This window comes from Ictalurus furcatus, chromosome 2 (assembly GCF_023375685.1).
Source record: "Ictalurus furcatus strain D&B chromosome 2, Billie_1.0, whole genome shotgun sequence".
In the NCBI taxonomy this organism is placed as follows: domain Eukaryota; kingdom Metazoa; phylum Chordata; class Actinopteri; order Siluriformes; family Ictaluridae; genus Ictalurus; species Ictalurus furcatus.
Window position 1 is genome coordinate 33,320,770 of NC_071256.1, and position 17,475 is coordinate 33,338,244.

The 17,475-nt window shown below is 36.8% G+C and overlaps 2 protein-coding genes across 2 annotated transcripts; both read right to left on the reverse strand.

Moving 5' to 3' along the window:
* Nucleotides 1-217: 217 nt before the first annotated feature.
* Nucleotides 218-5,446, reverse strand: si:ch73-141c7.1 (coenzyme Q-binding protein COQ10 homolog, mitochondrial). The gene is made up of 5 exons (XM_053615470.1): nt 5,132-5,446; nt 3,725-3,877; nt 3,451-3,643; nt 2,467-2,568; nt 218-1,255 (listed from the first exon to the last, which is right to left on the reverse strand). Exons 1-5 carry the CDS (start codon nt 5,230-5,232, stop codon nt 1,103-1,105), a joined length of 702 nt encoding a protein of 233 aa, XP_053471445.1. The 5' UTR covers nt 5,233-5,446; the 3' UTR covers nt 218-1,102.
* A 6,579-nt stretch (nt 5,447-12,025) lies between these two features.
* Nucleotides 12,026-16,421, reverse strand: hsd17b1 (hydroxysteroid (17-beta) dehydrogenase 1). Its single transcript, XM_053640790.1, has 6 exons — nt 16,175-16,421; nt 15,889-16,050; nt 15,075-15,254; nt 14,474-14,567; nt 13,491-13,671; nt 12,026-12,196 (listed from the first exon to the last, which is right to left on the reverse strand). The coding sequence occupies exons 1-6, from the start codon at nt 16,269-16,271 to the stop codon at nt 12,026-12,028; spliced, it is 885 nt and encodes a 294-aa protein (XP_053496765.1). The 5' UTR covers nt 16,272-16,421.
* Between the last annotated feature and the right edge of the window lie 1,054 nt (nt 16,422-17,475).

The following is a 17,475-nucleotide window of genomic DNA, read 5'->3' on the forward strand; positions in this document are numbered from 1 at the left end:
AGGTCAGAAGTATATCAAAAGTACACACCAGCACAATCAGCTTTGAATCACAGAGGGGTTTTTGTGTGTGTTTTCTTACCATTAAAATCACTTATGGTTAGCAGTCTGAATTGTCTCCACAAGGGGGCACTCTTAATCCAGTAGCCTTCACACTTGTTCAAGTACAAGTGTCTGCTGTTTCTTAAATCATTGCATTAAAATTCAAGTGGTTCCTCTGTGCCATAAAATTGTTTATTAATGAGAGGTAGAATACAGAATCAAACCCTGAGTGTGGACAGACGGAGGTGGCAGGAATCTTATTGACTTGTGGAAGAAAAGTGGGTGTGTCTTTTCCATGGGCTGCTGTGGTCACTGTTGGAATGCTTACATAACTGATCCAACCATTATGTGAGTTTCTTGGAACACCACCAGGTTTCACAAAAGAAGCAGAGTGTTCAAGTTATAACGTTCTAAAAAAAAAAAAAAAAATTCTGATAAGGCTAAATACACTTTGAACAGATACATGATAAGCTTTTGTAACAAACACTGAAAAACTGTGTGCTGTACAGCTTTGTGCAAATATCTTTAAACAAAACGGCAAACTGGCACAAATTCTGAAGTCTTGAGGTGACAATGAAGTATATAACATGTCTGATCAAACACTTAAATATCTGAAAAAATAAAAAGACACACAAATGTATGCTTGGGGAAAATAATAATAATAATAATAATAATAATAATTCCCATTTACAGTGAGTGGAATGTAATCAGAAGCCAAGAACAATTTCTCTTAACAGTCATTTTACACATTAAATCTCTCCAGTGTTCATTTCCACACACACAAAAAAAATTCACTCAATGTTTCACTTCATTCTCACAAATAAAAACATTTATAATAAAATATTGTACTAAATAAATAAAAAGTCATCATGTTTGTTGTGGGTGTGGGTGTCTGTACACATAGAAGTATGCACGAGTGAGGAGCATAGTCCAAGATCCTGGACAATATTACAAAGACGAGCCAGTCTTCTTTGGAGCTAAAACACTGTGATTGTGATTTTTATTAATCTTCTACAAAGTCCTTTTTTCCCTGAGACACCTTTTCCCCCTCACAGCAGAGTTCTCAGGCTGCGCTCATCCTGCTGCCGGTCTCTTGAGAGCGGCCGTAAAGCTTGGCTGCTCGGATCTCAAAAGCCTTCACCATCTGTTTAACCACCTCATCAAAAAACACTGTAGCTAACTGAGAGTGGAGCAGGGACTTGAACTCAAATGTCACCTACAGAGGGAAAGAGAGCAAGAGAACAAGCATTAAATGTGCGGTTTTCGTTTATGTAGAGCCCTCAACTGCCTATGAGTGACTTGTAAGTTGCTTTTTAAAAGAAAAGACGAGCTGAGCAGTTGTTCTGGCATGGTCTTAAAAACATTTTAAACATTATAAACATCATCTTTAAATTCTACCAAATCTCTTGACAACAAATACTTCAAAATGTAATTAAATCACTACTGTGTTTAGTTAGGATGTCGATGTTATAATATAATGCTGTTATACCTTCAATGTATATTTCTCCAGTTATAAAATCATTCAGGCCTTTTATCTTATCTCATAAAAGCCACGAATGAACCCATAAATCTCTTACAAAATCCCTAGTGGCATGTTGTCTGTCCCAAGATTATCGAAAGTGTAGCTGACGGTAATCCTAGTTATAATCAGGGCACAGAGTCTCTTTCCTTTTACGCCAGACACTTCCACTGCTGTATATTTCAGGAGCAGTTGAAAGAGACCCAACCTAGTAAAAATAACCACTTAATCTCTTCTAATCTGTACGTCTACTTCAGCTATGCGCTAAGAGATGTCTGAGAGCATGAAATAGATACAAGTGTCAAAAGTATACTAAAAAAAGTGTAATATATAAAGTTATCCCTCTATTGACAATTAAATAAATAAACAAACAAACAAACAAACAAACAAACAAACAAATGTTCTATCAAATCCCTAAATCTGATTCACTCAGATTCTAATAGGACATTAAAGGAGTCCTTTATTAAAGCACTAAATTGGTGCACACATTTGGTGAAGACCACTTGTAAATTACTATAAGCTGTGATTTGTCTTACAGGTAATATTAGACAGTATTAATATTAAGTATAAGGCAAATATGTTATGTGCTACAAGTGCCTAATTAGAGGGATCCAGGTGGGCCTTTTTCCATTTTTTTCCCCAACTGAATAATCACAAACATTTCTCAGTTTACTCATCCTTATTTCTTACTTACATTTTCTAATCCTAGAGTATTTAGGAGGAATCTATTTCTTGAAGTTTAAGCAAAAAATACAATAATAATAAAATAAAATAAGTAATAATAATAATAATAAAAATAAATAATAAAAATAAATAAATAACAGAAACTTTGACTGGCAGTGTGTGTTTTGGTGAACACAGAGACCTAAATCAATAAGGAACAGCTTGTTTCACATTGCAAAACATACACAGAACTCCACGTTACAGGAATCTCCTTGGTTCCCAGAAGCAGGTGTGAACTGCCACAACGTCTCAAGGTGACTAAAGAGTGATCCATCTGTACACACGGCCTAAAACATAATCACACACACAGTCACACTCAGCTATAACAAAACTAGACCAAAAAGGCTGTAGTCAGTGTAAAATATAAATAATATTATATATAAATAATATATTATATATATATATATATATATATATATATATATATATACACACACACACACACACACACACACACACACACACACACACACGCATTCAGTCATTAAAGTAAAAAAAAAAAATGTTCAAAAGGGACAGTGGGGGAAAGGTTTCAAATGAGAGAAAATCAATACTGCAATGTAAATACGGTAATGGCTTACCTATTAAATTACCTATTAAATCCCCAGAATTTAAAAAAAAATGTTTTTATACAAAACCTACAAATTTGGACATAAGAATATAAAATAATTCACCATGAAATCCAATTTGCTGACTATACAGACAAATAAATACATAAACATTATAATATAGATGGATACTCGTATTTTTCTTCTGCCAGCTGTGGTCACTTATAAAATTATATTATCAGATGTATCTGAGTAATGCATCATCCTGGTACATATCTTTAACAAACTGGAAATTTTCATGCTTTTAACACACTTTATACTTCATGTGAGAGTGAGAATAGTATACATAGCATTCACTTTTGAACACAGTTTGGATTAATATCTTTCACTCCTCCTGCAGCTTGAATACAATGTGATGGGTTAAACAAAGGTCTACAGGACCTCCTGTCCTGCCACTCCCAGCATATTTATCATACCAATGTGACCAATTGTATGGTATTTTGCTATGCTTCTTACCTATCTCAACTCTGAAGTGTTCCTATGTAGAGAATTTGAAAGGTAAATATAGCCTACATTCATTTTTCACAAATTTGTACATTTGACTCAAGAACTAGTCCTTACCCGGACTTGGTGGTTAGGGATGACTGTGACGTCAGACACATAACGTTCAATAATAGGGGGGAATCCAATTTCCAGTTCGGCTTGCACATACCCATTCCTCCTCTTTATGACCTTTGACCTCTTGCACCAAGGCACAAACTGGTGATACTGGTCCACATTGGCAACTATGCTGAAGATCTGCTCCACTGAGTAACTGGAGAGAAACACTTCATTATTTCCTTTTTGCAAAGGTTTGCTTGTATATACAAAATGGTGTGTGTGTACACTCTCTCACCTAATAGTCCTATTCTCAGAGTACTCCATTCTTCGTGCTAAGATGGGGGCAGCCAGGTTAAAGAACTTGCGAGTGGGGACAGACTGTAACATCACAGGAAACAGCGTTAAGCTGTTACTTCGTGTCCCTAACACACCAAATGAGCTCAAACGTCTGGCAGAAAAAAAAAATTATATATAAAGTACATCATCCAATAAGCCACAATACAATACAGTAGACTTACAGTCAAGTGCTTAGGTTTGTTCACCTTTTGGTGAAAATGTATATGACAAAAGTTTAATTTACATCAACAAGATATGTTAGATTTCATGGATTTTACTTTATGGTCACCAATTTTTTTTAAATGAAATGTTTGAACAGTGCATGTTAAGATACTCATAGTGGAAAAAGTAAACATGATATCAGGTTCAATGCGATTTGAATGCGATACACACATTCTCTAATAACTTGTATCCAACCTCTGTTGGATAATTAACACAAAACAACACGAGAAAACCTTTTTACAATGAGATTGTAAGAAATATAAAACACTTTCTTTACAACTTTCTCTCTCTACATACATTAGTTACAATATTGTTGTCAAATAAATATTGACATAGTAAAAAGAAATGTGTTTTTTTTTGTTTTTGTTTTTGCACTTAACTGCACATACCACATTAGACAGTAAAACCATGTGAGCACTCTAAACCTGTGGATGGACAAACATCTTGTGAATTTAAGGGAGGAAAAAAATTTAAGGGCAAACAGTGCGTCACACTGGTAGCAAAATGGAGTAATCAAAGAGTGCACAGCCAATCAGAGCCCACTTCCTTAGTATTATGTAAATAACCTGAAACCATGGATACATGGAATGCAATTTTGGCCGACAGGCGCCTGATCAGGAATATAGATAGATGACACTAATTACAACATTTAGACTACAGCACCAGAGGGGAATTAGGGCGTCTGGAATATGTAAACATGTAGAATAAAATGTACAAAAAAAATAAAAAATCCACCCACACATACTACATACTTCAGGTGGATGGAAAAAAAGCAGAAATTTAAATGTTGGGGAAAAAAGACATGTATAGGCTTTAAGTGAATGACTAAAACCCAGTTCCTAATTTTTAGATGTTGGATTAACAAGTAACAATTAGCAAACAATAAAGAGATCATTTCATTAATAATAATTTAAACAACAGCAACAACAACAACAACAGCATAGAAACACACACAAAAAATACATTGTGCCCTAAGGAAAGCGTCTAAAATATTACAAGAGCTAGCCATATTTATGAATAAATGTCTTACCATTAAGCCAGTAAACAAATACTTATGTAGCCTGTATAAGTAGGCATATAATTAAAAAAGAGCCCAAGTTAATTATTTATAAATCACAATTCACTCAAGGTAAAACGCTCATACCTGATGGGTTGGTTTGAGTTTTTTCTCAAAATACTCAAGGACCGACTCTCGGAGATCTCAGTAAGTGCTCGAAGAAAAAGCTGGGTAGATTTTGTTGCCATCAGTTCAGTGTAACAAACAATAATTTGTCCTTTATTAATTACTGCCGACTGGAGAGGATGATAATGAGAGTTCAACACACACTGTGGTACACTTTACCAGCCGACGTAAAGGGGGAGGGGTCAGAAGAGAACGCCCCGCCCATCCGGTTTTAATCTCCGCTAGAGGGCGTACCTGAAATGATTAGGCTATATGAAAATACCTGTAATTCGTCATATGAAATGTCATTAATTCAATTAAAAAATGTAAAAGTGTTCAAAAATTAGATTTTGGACTTTAAGGGATTACATTTTTTAAACCTGTGAAAGTTAATGAATCTTTCTATCTCAAAGATATAATCTGCTATTAAAACAATGATGTCAATAAGCACTTAAAATAAGCTGTTAATTTTTCATTTTATATGTTTTTTTTTTTTTTTTACACATAAAGAAAACATTACATTGTAGATTTTACATTACATTCTAAAATCATTGTTTAATATTAACTGTCTCTTTAAAGACCACAGGACTTAGTCTTGGAATTCGTGGCACAGCAAGACAATGATTTGCTTCCTACGGTCATATCAGATGACGTGGAAGGGATCCACATCTGCTCCATGTAGGTCCTCCACTGGTGTCCAACAGGGCTCAGTACTTGGTCCTCTTCTGTCCGCCCTCTATACTTGATCTCTTGGTGAGTTCATATCCTCACATGGGTTTTCATACCACTGCTATGCAGATAACACTCAACTCATCCTCTCCTTCCCTTCCTCAGACACTCATGTTTCTGCTCAGATCTCTGCATGGCTGGCTGACATCTCATCATGGATGGCAGCTCATCAGTTGAAACTTAATCCCAGCAAAATTGAACTGCTTTTCATCCCGTGTGATTTATCCCCACGTCTCAATCTTGTGATCTCTTTCACCTTCAGTCACTGCACACAACCTTGGAGCAATCATGGACAGTCAACTTTCCTTTTCCTCTCACATTGCTAATCTGACACACTCATGTCGAATTCTCCTTTACATCAGAAGGATTTATCCATTTCTATCCACACAGGCCACTCAGGTGCTTGTTCAGTCCCTTGTCATTTCGAGACTGGATTACTGCAAGTCTGCCTCTGAGCACCATTCAACCTCTGCAACTGATCCAGAATGCAGCTGCATGACTTGTTTTCAACCTTCACAAGTTCTCCCACACCACCTCATTTCTACACTCTCTCTAGTTTCCTGTAGCTGTCAGCATCAGATTTAAAACACTGTTGCTTGTCTACAAAGCCAAAAGCAGACCAGCACCCACTTACCACAAAGCACATATCACACCCCGCACTGTACCATGTTCCCTCCTCACCGTCTCTCTCGGTACAAAGAAGGCATGCATCAAGACTCTTCTCTGCTCTGACACCTAGGTGGTGGAATAAACTTCTCCTTGATGTCTGAACAGCTGAGTCGCAGGAATTCTTCAAACGGCATCTAAAGACCTACCTCTTCTTGAAGTACTTTTAAAAAATTGTGTTGTCTGTGTGCTTTTCTTACTATATTATATCCCCAACAGACTTTTTAGACCAACTGAATTCTTAGTTCATGACCTAGTGAACCAGTATCAGGATGTATTTATTGATAGAGACTTTAAAGCTCTTCTGTAAGTCACTCTGGATAAGGGCGTCTGCCAAATGCCATAAATGTAAATGTGAATGTAATTGTAAAGAGGACTCAGACAGGTAATTAACTGTCTCTCCTCTCTAGAAAGGTGTGTGTGTGTGTGTGTGTTTGTGTGTGTGTGTCTATGTTAAGTTACTTGGTACTGTATCTGTATCTGTACAGTATCTGTATTGTTCTGGACTCTATGGTATTAAAAGGTTCTTATTTCAGACACAACTGGTATGTGTAAATATCATTTCTTAATAAATAAACAAAGAGAGAGAGGTGAAAGGAACATGACAAGAAAAGAACTCAATAAACACAACAATAAAAACTTTTTAAATTCAGTATTAGAATTTTGTGTCCTTATTCATACACTTTTAGTACCAATTACACTGCATTGTTCCTTGTTGCAGGGATGGTCCTTATCTTTTATACCTTAAATATGTAACGCTCACCTGGAAATGTAGATATAGAGTACCTTTAAAATGATTCAAGGAAACTTAATTACTTTTTAGACTAAAACAATAAGTACACTAGAGATGTTACATTTGAGGCAAATTTCTAGCAACAGACAAAATACAAAATGTCTTCAGTGCTCTGAGTAAAAGTGCACATTGGCTTTGAGGATCCTTACAAAGTTAGTAACTAAATACTGAACGAGAACAGACTCAGCTTTACCTTGTAATTAGGCAGATACCTTTCTGGCTGAAGTGTTATATATCAGTGGGTGTGAAAAAGGATGATGTGCTTGAAATATCTGGTTCATTTTCAAAATGCAGTTTGCACTCTACATGTTTACAGTTTTTATGTGTATTTAATACACATGCATTAAAACACATTTAATCTCTAGTGCAATTTTATAATTCATTACATTACTACATTAGTGAACAGTGCTATTTGTGATCATGGTCTTATGAATTGATTCGATAAACTGAACAGAGCATTAAGAGTCACCAGTATTAATACAGCACTTACTAAAGCCAGAACTGGACACAAACCACAGGTAAGATCATCATAAATGACATTACCACTAGCCAAGAGTAACACGAGTAGTTCTTGAGTTTATACATGTGTATGTGAAATGAAGAAAGCAGGACTAAGACAGTGTAATTATTATTATTATTATTATTATTTTGTGTCCTTTCATCCTCCCTATAAACATGATTCAATTGTTTTGCAGGCTCTAATGATCTTTACAGTTATGCATGCTAGAAGTTACTAATATAATAACGACATAACAAGGTATACATTTGCCTACGTTTTAAGCAATTTGAGAATTGCTTATTTATGGAAGGTTCCAACCATAATAATGAATGCATTACCTCTCTCTGCACAGTGTAACAGCGCCCCCTGCTGCCTCTTCATCCACAGGTGGATGGAGAGTATTGGTGCACTGACTGAGAAAATTTATCTGTAATGTAAACATGCAGGAATTCCATAGACAAAGCAACTGCCAAACATAGTTGGCCATGAAGTACTGAGAACACGTTATATGTGATTTTGTTCAGACCTTGAGTCAGAACATACTGTTTCCCATGGATCTGACGTTTCTTGCTGGCCAAAACAAATCCAGTTTAAGAAAAACAACAGTGTGAGAAGCAGAATGAAAGTTGTGTGTGTGTGTATATATATATATATATATATATATATATATATATATATATATATATATATATATATACATACATACAATATACATACATACTTTCACAATACTATATATACATATATATACATACATACATACAGTGAGGGAAAAAAGTATTTGATCCCCTGCTGATTTTGTACGTTTGCCCACTGACAAAGAAATGATCAGTCTATAATTTTAATGGTAGTTGTATTTGAACAGTGAGAGACAGAATAACAACAAAAAAATCCAGAAAAACGCATGTCAAAAATTTTATAAATTAATTTGCATTTTAATGAGGGAAAAAAGTATTTGACCCCCTCTCAATCAGAAAGATTTCTGGCTCCCAGGTGTCTTTTATACAGGTAACGAGCTGAGATTAGGAGCACACTCTTAAAGGGAGTGCTCCTAATATCAGTTTGTTACCTGTATAAAAGACACCTGTCCACAGAAGCAATCAATCAGTCATATTCCAAACTCTCCACCATGGCCAAGACCAAAGAGCTCTCCAAGGATGTCAGGGACAAGACTGTAGACCTACACAAGTCTGGAATGGGCTACAAGACCATTGCCAAGCAGCTTGGTGAGAAGGGGACAACAGTTGGTGCGATTATTCGCAAATGGAAGAAGCACAAAAGAACTGTCAATCTCCCTCGGCCTGGGGTTCCATGCAAGATCTCACCTCGTGGAGTTGCATTGATCATGAGAACAGTGAGGAATCAGCCCAGAACTACACGGGAGGTCCTTGTCAATGATCTCAAGGCAGCTGGGACCATAGTCACCAAGAAAACAATTGGTAACACACTACGCCGTGAAGGACTGAAATCCTGCAGCGCGCGCAAGGTCCGCTGCTCAAGAAAACACATATACATGCCCATCTGAAGTTTGCCAATGAACATCTGAATGATTCTGAGGACAACTGGGTGAAAGCGTTGAGGTCAGATGAGACCAAAATGGAGCTCTTTGGCATCAACTCAACTCGCCGTGTTTGGAGGAGGAGGAATGCTGCCTATGACCCCTGGAACACCATCCCCACCGTCAAACATGGAGGTGGAAACATTATGCTTTGGGGTTTTTTTTCTGCTAAGGGGACAGGACAACTTCACCGCATCAAAGGGACGATGGACGGGGCCATGTACCGTCAAATCTTGGGTGAAAACCTCCTTCCCTCAGACAGGGCATTGAAAATGGGTCGTGGATGGATATTCCAGCATGACAATGACCCAAAACACATGGCCAAGGCAACAAAGGAGTGGCTCAAGAAGAAGCACATTAAGGTCCTGGAGTGACCTAGGCAGTCTCCAGACCTTAATCCCATAGAAAATCTGTGGAGAGAGCTGAAGGTTCGAGTTGCCAAACGTCAGCCTCGAAACCTTAATGATTTGGAGAAGATCTGCAAAGAGGAGTGGGACAAAATCCCTCCTGAGATGTGTGCAAACCTGGTGGCCAACTACAAGAAACGTCTGACCTCTGTGATTGCCAACAAGGGTTTTTAAACCAAGTACTAAGTCATGTTTTGCAGAGGGGTCAAATACTTATTTCCCTCATTAAAATGCAAATCAATTTATAACATTTTTGATGTGCGTTTTTCTGGATTTTTTTGTTGTTATTCTGTCTCTCACTGTTCAAATAAATCTACCATTAAAGTTATAGACTGATCATTTCTTTGTCAGTGGGTAAACATACAAAATCAGCAGGGGATCAAATACTTTTTTCCCTCACTGTACATATATATATATATATATATATATATATATATATATATATATATATATATATATATATATATATATTATATTCTTGTATGAGTGAGAGAGGGTTTTATGTTTTTTTAGTGTAGACTCAACCCTCTACTGCATTCATTATTACATTTACATCGGGAAATATTTTATTGAATTTGTTCAAGTATTGTTGAATTTATTGAATTGAATTTTTTAATAAGTTCAAGTAAAAAAAATAACAATTTTGATTTTATTGTTTTTGTAGAAAGTATGTGGATGGATTTACTCAGTCAAAATACATACAAAAATTAGATCCAAATATGTTTTGGGTGAAGTATCTTTTTAATTCTTCCTTTTGAATTCTTTTTTTTTCTTTCTCTTGAAACATAAACTTTAGAAAATAAGGTGCAATTGCAAAATTTCTGAAATGACAACAGTTTTCTTACTTTGAATGTCAAAAAATATAAATATACTATTAGAGAATCCTAGTGTCTTTTTTGCTGTGTAGGTTTTAATTCATGAATGCACATACCACTGTTCCATTATTGCATGTTGTTGCCATATGGCAACAATTATGTTTTACCGTTTAACAGAATACTCCATCCATCCATTTTCTGTACCGCTCATCCTATACATTGTTGTGGGTAGCCAAGGTGGGGGACACCAACACACACACACACACACACACACACACACTCACACACACTCATTCACACACTATGGACAATTTGGAAATGCCAATCAGTCTACAGTGCATGTCTTTAGACTGGGGGAGGAAACTGGAGTAGCTAGAGGAAAACCCCAAAGCACAAGAACATGCAAATTCTGCACACACAGAACTCCCAACCCTGGAGATATGAGGCAAAATTTGTTAACCACTAGGACCCTAACAGAATACTTAAAATATATCAACTTGTTTATATGACAAAAAGAAACATTGACTTGTCTCAATTTTTCCCTCTTTAAGTACTTTTGCCTAAATATTGAAAAATTAATAAAATTTTGAGAGCCCTCTGATGATGACTTTCACCATGCCATATGATTACAGAAAAGGAAGTGCAAACAGCACTTCCTGGTCATGTGACATGGCAGTTTTTGTTATGTCAAAGATCAATCCCCCTTTTCCAGTTACATAGGAAAATAGTAGTTTTGTATTATTGCCTATCAAAAAATTGGAGATAAATTAATTGTTGCCATATGGCAACACCATGCAATAAAGGGTTAATGAATCAGAATAATGAATCTAACTTACTAACTTGATTTAAATTGTTCTGAAGTCCCACTATAAAACTAGCTATTCATTTTGCCATAATTAATATATTTGGTATTTTGCAAATGCAACATGGTCATAAACATAATCAGTGTGCTCTTTTTCCCCTGTTGCCACACAATATCTAAAACAGTGGACATACCACTGAATTACCACTGAATACCAATTTTTATATTTTTCCTTTCCTACCTGTATAGAAGTAGATTCTGGTTTATATAAATTCTATTTTCATGTCATGGACAGCCATGAAGCGTTTCACTACATGTCGTACTGTGTATGATTGTGTATGTGACCAATAAAATTTTAATTGGAATTATGGTATTAATAAAAACACGAGCTGTGATCCTTGTGCATTTTTATTTCAGTAAGAAAAGATTTTGGTTATACATCTGCATGCATGTATAACAACATGCTAGACAACAAGCATGTGTCAAAATATAAGCGTGTACAGTATAATAATCACATGCAAGAGATTAGAACTGAAGCAAACTAGGCCTAATTATATAACTTCACTAAATAAAATGGAATTTTACACCTTGGCACTGATGTGTGTTGTTATTTCTGTGTGCCTGCATTTTCAGCGGAAGAAAAGATAAGCCTACTCATGGCTCTGATGTATTGTGAGCCATCATGCGCAGTCAGCTTGAGGCTACTCAGAGGGAGAAGAGCGCTGTTAGTGTAGTACCTGAAGACTGGACACTGAGCTTGGATCACCTCCATAAAGACCTAAGGGACAATTAGAGCAGCTGTAGAATAAAATAAATACTATATCCAGAGAGAATGATGCAGAAGTATACATTATATCAAATCTGGAACACACCCTCACACTGTACTGATACAAAAATATGGAGTTAGAATTCAAACCACATCCTAACACAGCTTCTCACTGGTGTCAGCATCATGGTGTATTTACATATCTACTTGTATGGTGTCTTCTCATATCATTGCTATGCTGATGACACCCAGCTCAATTTGTCCTTCCAGCCTGATGATCCAGCTGTCTCTGCACGAATCTCTGCTTGCCTGTCTGTCATCTCGGACTGGATGAGGGAACACCACCTTAAGCTCAACTTGGCAAAATCTGAGCTTCTCGTCATCCCAGCCTGCTCCTCAATCAACCACAACCTCACTATACAGCTCGACTCAACCACACTCAAGCCAACCAGGACAGCCAGGAACCTTGGGTGACTTCTGATGACATCTTGACCTTTACAGACCACATTTGAACAACTGCAAGATCCTGTAGGTTCATTCTATATAACATCAAGAGAATCAGACCCTCTCTCACTGAACAGGCCACACAGCTACTAGTCCAGGCTCTTGTCATATCAAAACTGGACTACTGCACCGCACTACTCTCGGATCTCCCAGCCAGCTCCATCAAACCCCTTCAGATGATTCAGAATGCAGCAGCACACCTCATCTTCAACCAGCACAAAAGAACCCACATCACACCCCTCTTCATCTCCCTCCACTGGCTTCCTGTAGCCACCCGTATCAAATTCAAGGCCTCACTGCTGACGTACAAGACCTTGTCTGGAACAGCACACCCTCTACCTCAACTCTCTCCTGAAGGCTTACGTTCCCTCACGCAATCTGCGATCGTTTAACGACTGACGATTAGTAGTGCTTACTCAGCGTGGCTCAAGGTCCCTTTCCAGAACCTTCACACTAACCGTCCCTCAGTGATGGAATGAACTTCCAACCTCAATCCGGACTGCAGAATCTGTCACTATGTTTCCGTGAGCACTTACTTAACTAACACCTAAAACCCCAACTCCACATTATCCTTAAAAACAAACAAACAAAAAAAAAAACCCTTACTCTGGCTCTTACACCTCTACTCTGCACACTTTGCTCCTCTAGAACTCAATTAAATATCTTGTATGGCAGCACTACATATATTGTTCTCTGCTTGATATATCGCTTTTGCTTGTATTTCCTCATTTGTAAGTCGCTTTGGATAAAAGCATCCGCTAAATGAATAAATGTAAATGCAAATGGTGTCACCTGGGCTCACCTGAATGATGTCATCAGTGTCCTGTGCTGCGTTCTGAAACATCTTCTCGCAGTGCTGCAGGTACATCTCATACAGATGGCGTGTGTGTGCGTCCACTTCCACAGACTCGTCAGTCACCTCTGTCTTCTTCAGGTTTCTCAGGAAGTCTGTATTCACCGGCCCACACTCTATCAGACTCACACTGCATCATGGGAAAGTGGATTTGAATTTGTAACGTTTTTCTTCTTTTTTGAAGTATATAGCATGTTTGCATTCTGAGTCCATGTTTTACACATAAAAGATTAGAAGATTAAACAATGATTTTTTGTTAAGGCAAATTTATTAATGATTTAATTGTGGAGTTCCAGACTATAATTTGATAGAAGTGTTGATCATAGCCTGGCATAATGGTGATGATATTTATATTAATGTTTCAATTGTAAAATGTTTCCTTCTGTCAAGCCAACTGGACTTTTGATCATTAAAGTAAAATGTGTTTCTTTCCCCCCTAGTTTAAAGGCTTTACAGTGTCATGTACTGTATCTTTCCCATTTAAACAACAACAACAACAACAACAAATAAAACAGAGAAACTGTAAATACCTAAAAGTAACTTAGGATCTGGCCACTCAGGGCTTACTTAGTTAGATTAAACCCTTAACCTTTAAAAAGTCATATCCATCATGTGTTCTGATGGAAACTTCAATAATAACGTGGATAAAAGAAGTAGGGCGTCTGCACCTCCGAATTCACAATTTTCCCCATCTCTATTAATAACTATGTAATCAAAACAAAAACAAAACACAATGTATGACCATTACACAAATATAAGAGTCAGTATGGAATGTATGGAACCATCATCTATGGTGTCTTGCAACTTAGGAGACTGATGAATTACTAGAAATTTCTCATTAAAATGAATATTTAGTGTTATGTCTCTGGTGTTCTAATTTAATGAGTTTCATATTTGTCAGTAACACACTCAAATAAACACAGAGAACTCACTGGATAGTGAACTGTTGTAGCAGGATTGCCAGGCTCTCACAGACACCCTCTATCGCAAATTTGCTAGCACAGTACACTTCATTAAAGGGAAGACCTGAGATACACACACACAAACACACACAGCTATAGTACTGCCATCAAAAAAGAGAAAGCACTATAAAAATTTATATCATATACAAATATCTTGAATGCAGGCAAATTCAACTAATAAGTATCTTTATTAGTCTTTTAATCAAATATTTATTAAGCGTATTTATAGATCATTTATAGACTGTGTCAAACTTGGAATTGTTTTATTCTATATTCTACGTGCATTTTATATCTATATGTAAGACAATGGAAAATAAGTGGAAAATAAGTCAAATCCAACCCAGAGCCTATCCAGTGCTTGTATCAGTACAAATAACATTATAAACATTATCATTGAGGACTCCCCGATTTTTGGTACTCTGTTGGATTTCAGCATCTTTCTGTATACCTTGCATACTCTCTACACACCGGATTTCAAACCTTGAGTGATTTCCTGGTGGTCTACTGCATGCACAAAATAAAAGGGGATTTCTCCCCTACAGACCCAAAAGCCTTTCTTTTAATTTCTCACCTTGTAGCCCTCCCATGCTGCCAGTGACCAAGATCCGTCCTTGTCTCCTCCTCTTCATGTCGGGTAGGAAGGTCTGGATGGTGCGGATCGTACCCAGCAGATTCACTTCTAGGATTCCTCTCATAATGTCTTCTGATTGTGCTTCCAGAGGTCCCATCAGCCCCACACCTGCATTACACACTGGGGGTTGGGGGGCGGGGGTCAACGGACAATTATAATTACAGATTAATTGCTCTAATTAAGGAAACCAAGCCCAAACCATGCAAATTTGTTATAATCTGTCATAATCTATCTGTAGCAACTGTACACTGTTAGAAAAATGGGTTTCTTAGCTAATGAGTTCTACTTGCAATCCTCTTTGGTAGAAAAACACTCAAAGGTTCCTTTAAGCATCCTCCAGAGGGACCCTGAAGATTTATTTTTTGAAAGAGTTTATTACAGCGAACAAATATACCAGAACATGTATCTTAAATTTTTTTCAGTGTAGCCATTTTAAAAACAACTGATATCAGATACAGACATATTGGAGAGCATTATAAATAACGTCATTTAATATGGTTATGTCCTTGAAGCCTCTGTAATTTGGTAACAATGCTTTGCAAGGTTTATAAAATCGTTACGTTCTGAAAAAGTACTGTAATTCCTTCACGGTTTAGAAACATATTATAATGTGTGTTCCTGTAATTTCCGTCTTATTTTCAGGTTGTGTTTCAGGACATTTAAAGACAAACCGATATAATTGACATCCAGCTATATTTTATTTAAGTCTTGTGTTTTGTTGAGGTTTTACTGAGCCTTATTTTTTTTCTCTCACCCAGTATGTCCACTCGGCCCTCTGTGATGCTTCTCTGGACTGTCCCTATGGACTGCTGGTCTGTGATGTCCATCTGCAGAATGTCCATGGTGTCGTTGTGCAGGTCTCTCACACTCTCCAGCAAGCGCTGCTTCTTATCCAGATTACGCATGGTGGCATACACTAAACAGTATTCACAAAGCAAAATCCAATCCATATTGTGTTGTTCCATCTAACAATCAAGCTCCATAGCAAACAAATCATCATATACAAGTATCGTGCATCACTCATTCAGTGCAATAATTACCCTTGTATGTTTTAGATGGATCTGATGCGAGATGTATGGCTAGACTGAGTCCGATTCCTGACGAGCAGCCGGTGATGAGAACTATTTTCTGCTCCATCAGAACCAAGCCAAAGTCAGTCCACAGTGCTGGAGAAAGGAAAATAGAGAGGACCACTTTGCAGAGGCTAAGAGCAGGAGGTAATGCTCTTGCAGGAGGTGAGACGTTTTTGTCAGCTGCTTGATGTTGTGTCTTTTACTTTCAACCATTGGGAGGGTGTTTTAGGATTCCTTTCAATCACAAGGTCAAATTGGAAGCAAACATTTTTTTTTCAAAGTCACACTGTCTAAATAGCCACACAGGTGCACTGAGAACGCATGCTTTCAGACACACATGGTCAAACACCATTTTCTCTTACAATGTCATAGATGAATACTGCCTCTGATTTTAGTTGAAAATATTAATTACATGCAATTATATAAACTTTCAGTTTTTCCCTTTGGAAATACATATTGAACAAAATCCTTTTTCTCAGAGTTTTCTTTCCTTGTCTCAATTTCTACATAAAACTTTCTCCCATAAATATAAAAAGTACACCCCTCACATTTTTGTAAATATTTGATTATATCTTTTAATGTGACAACACTGAAGAAATGACACTTTGCTACAATGTAAAGTAGTGAGTGTACAGCTTGTGTAACAGTGTAAATTTGCTGTCCCCTCAAAATAACTCAACACACAGCCATTAATGTCTAAACCGCTGGCATCAAAAGTGAGTACACCCCTAAGTGAAAATGTCCGTATATGGTATGGAAAAATGTATATGTTTTTTCAGAGCAATTAAATTAGCCAAAACAGTCGATCGTAATTGCACATATAATTTAAGTAGAGATTATGTTGAAAAACTCTGGAGTATTTTGTAACCAAAATAGTTGAAGTGGCTGTTCATATAAAGTGCATTAAACAGGCATATTTCTTTATAAGATCCATGAATTTTAGATAAGTGCTACAAGGAGAATTGTGTGGATATTTTGCAAAATGTTTGGTATTTTGTTTTGTCAAATTTGTTTGTTTGCTGCTATCTGTCCATCCATATATATATATATATATATATATATATATATATATATATATATATATATATTCTTGTGGACCAAAACATTTCATAGCATTGGTAGTTTTCTACAGCATTCTGAGCTAATGTTCATTTAATTTATTCGACAGACTCTAAATAGAGTCAAATAGACTAAAATGGGGAATATAAAACAGTAAACTGTGCCAAGTAGTCAGTGACTACAGGCTAATGCTGACCTCTGCTGTCCAA

What these genes read in the sequence shown, in the direction of transcription:
- si:ch73-141c7.1 (XM_053615470.1), bottom strand. Translation starts at nt 5,232, where the DNA reads ATGGCAACAAAATCTACCCAGCTTTTTCTTCGAGCACTTACTGAGATC. An exon ending in AACTCAAACCAACCCATCAG is followed by an intron (nt 3,878 to 5,131) that starts GTATGAGCGTTT and finishes TTTTTCTGCCAG; the next exon opens with ACGTTTGAGCTCATTTGGTG. An exon ending in CCTGTAACGTGGAGTTCTGT is followed by an intron (nt 1,256 to 2,466) that starts GTATGTTTTGCA and finishes TTCCCTCTGTAG; the next exon opens with GTGACATTTGAGTTCAAGTC.
- hsd17b1 (XM_053640790.1), bottom strand. Translation starts at nt 16,271, where the DNA reads ATGGAGCAGAAAATAGTTCTCATCACCGGCTGCTCGTCAGGAATCGGA. An exon ending in GGGCCGAGTGGACATACTGG is followed by an intron (nt 15,255 to 15,888) that starts GTGAGAGAAAAA and finishes CCCAACCCCCAG; the next exon opens with TGTGTAATGCAGGTGTGGGG. An exon ending in ACACTGATGACATCATTCAG is followed by an intron (nt 12,197 to 13,490) that starts GTGAGCCCAGGT and finishes ATTGTCCCTTAG; the next exon opens with GTCTTTATGGAGGTGATCCA.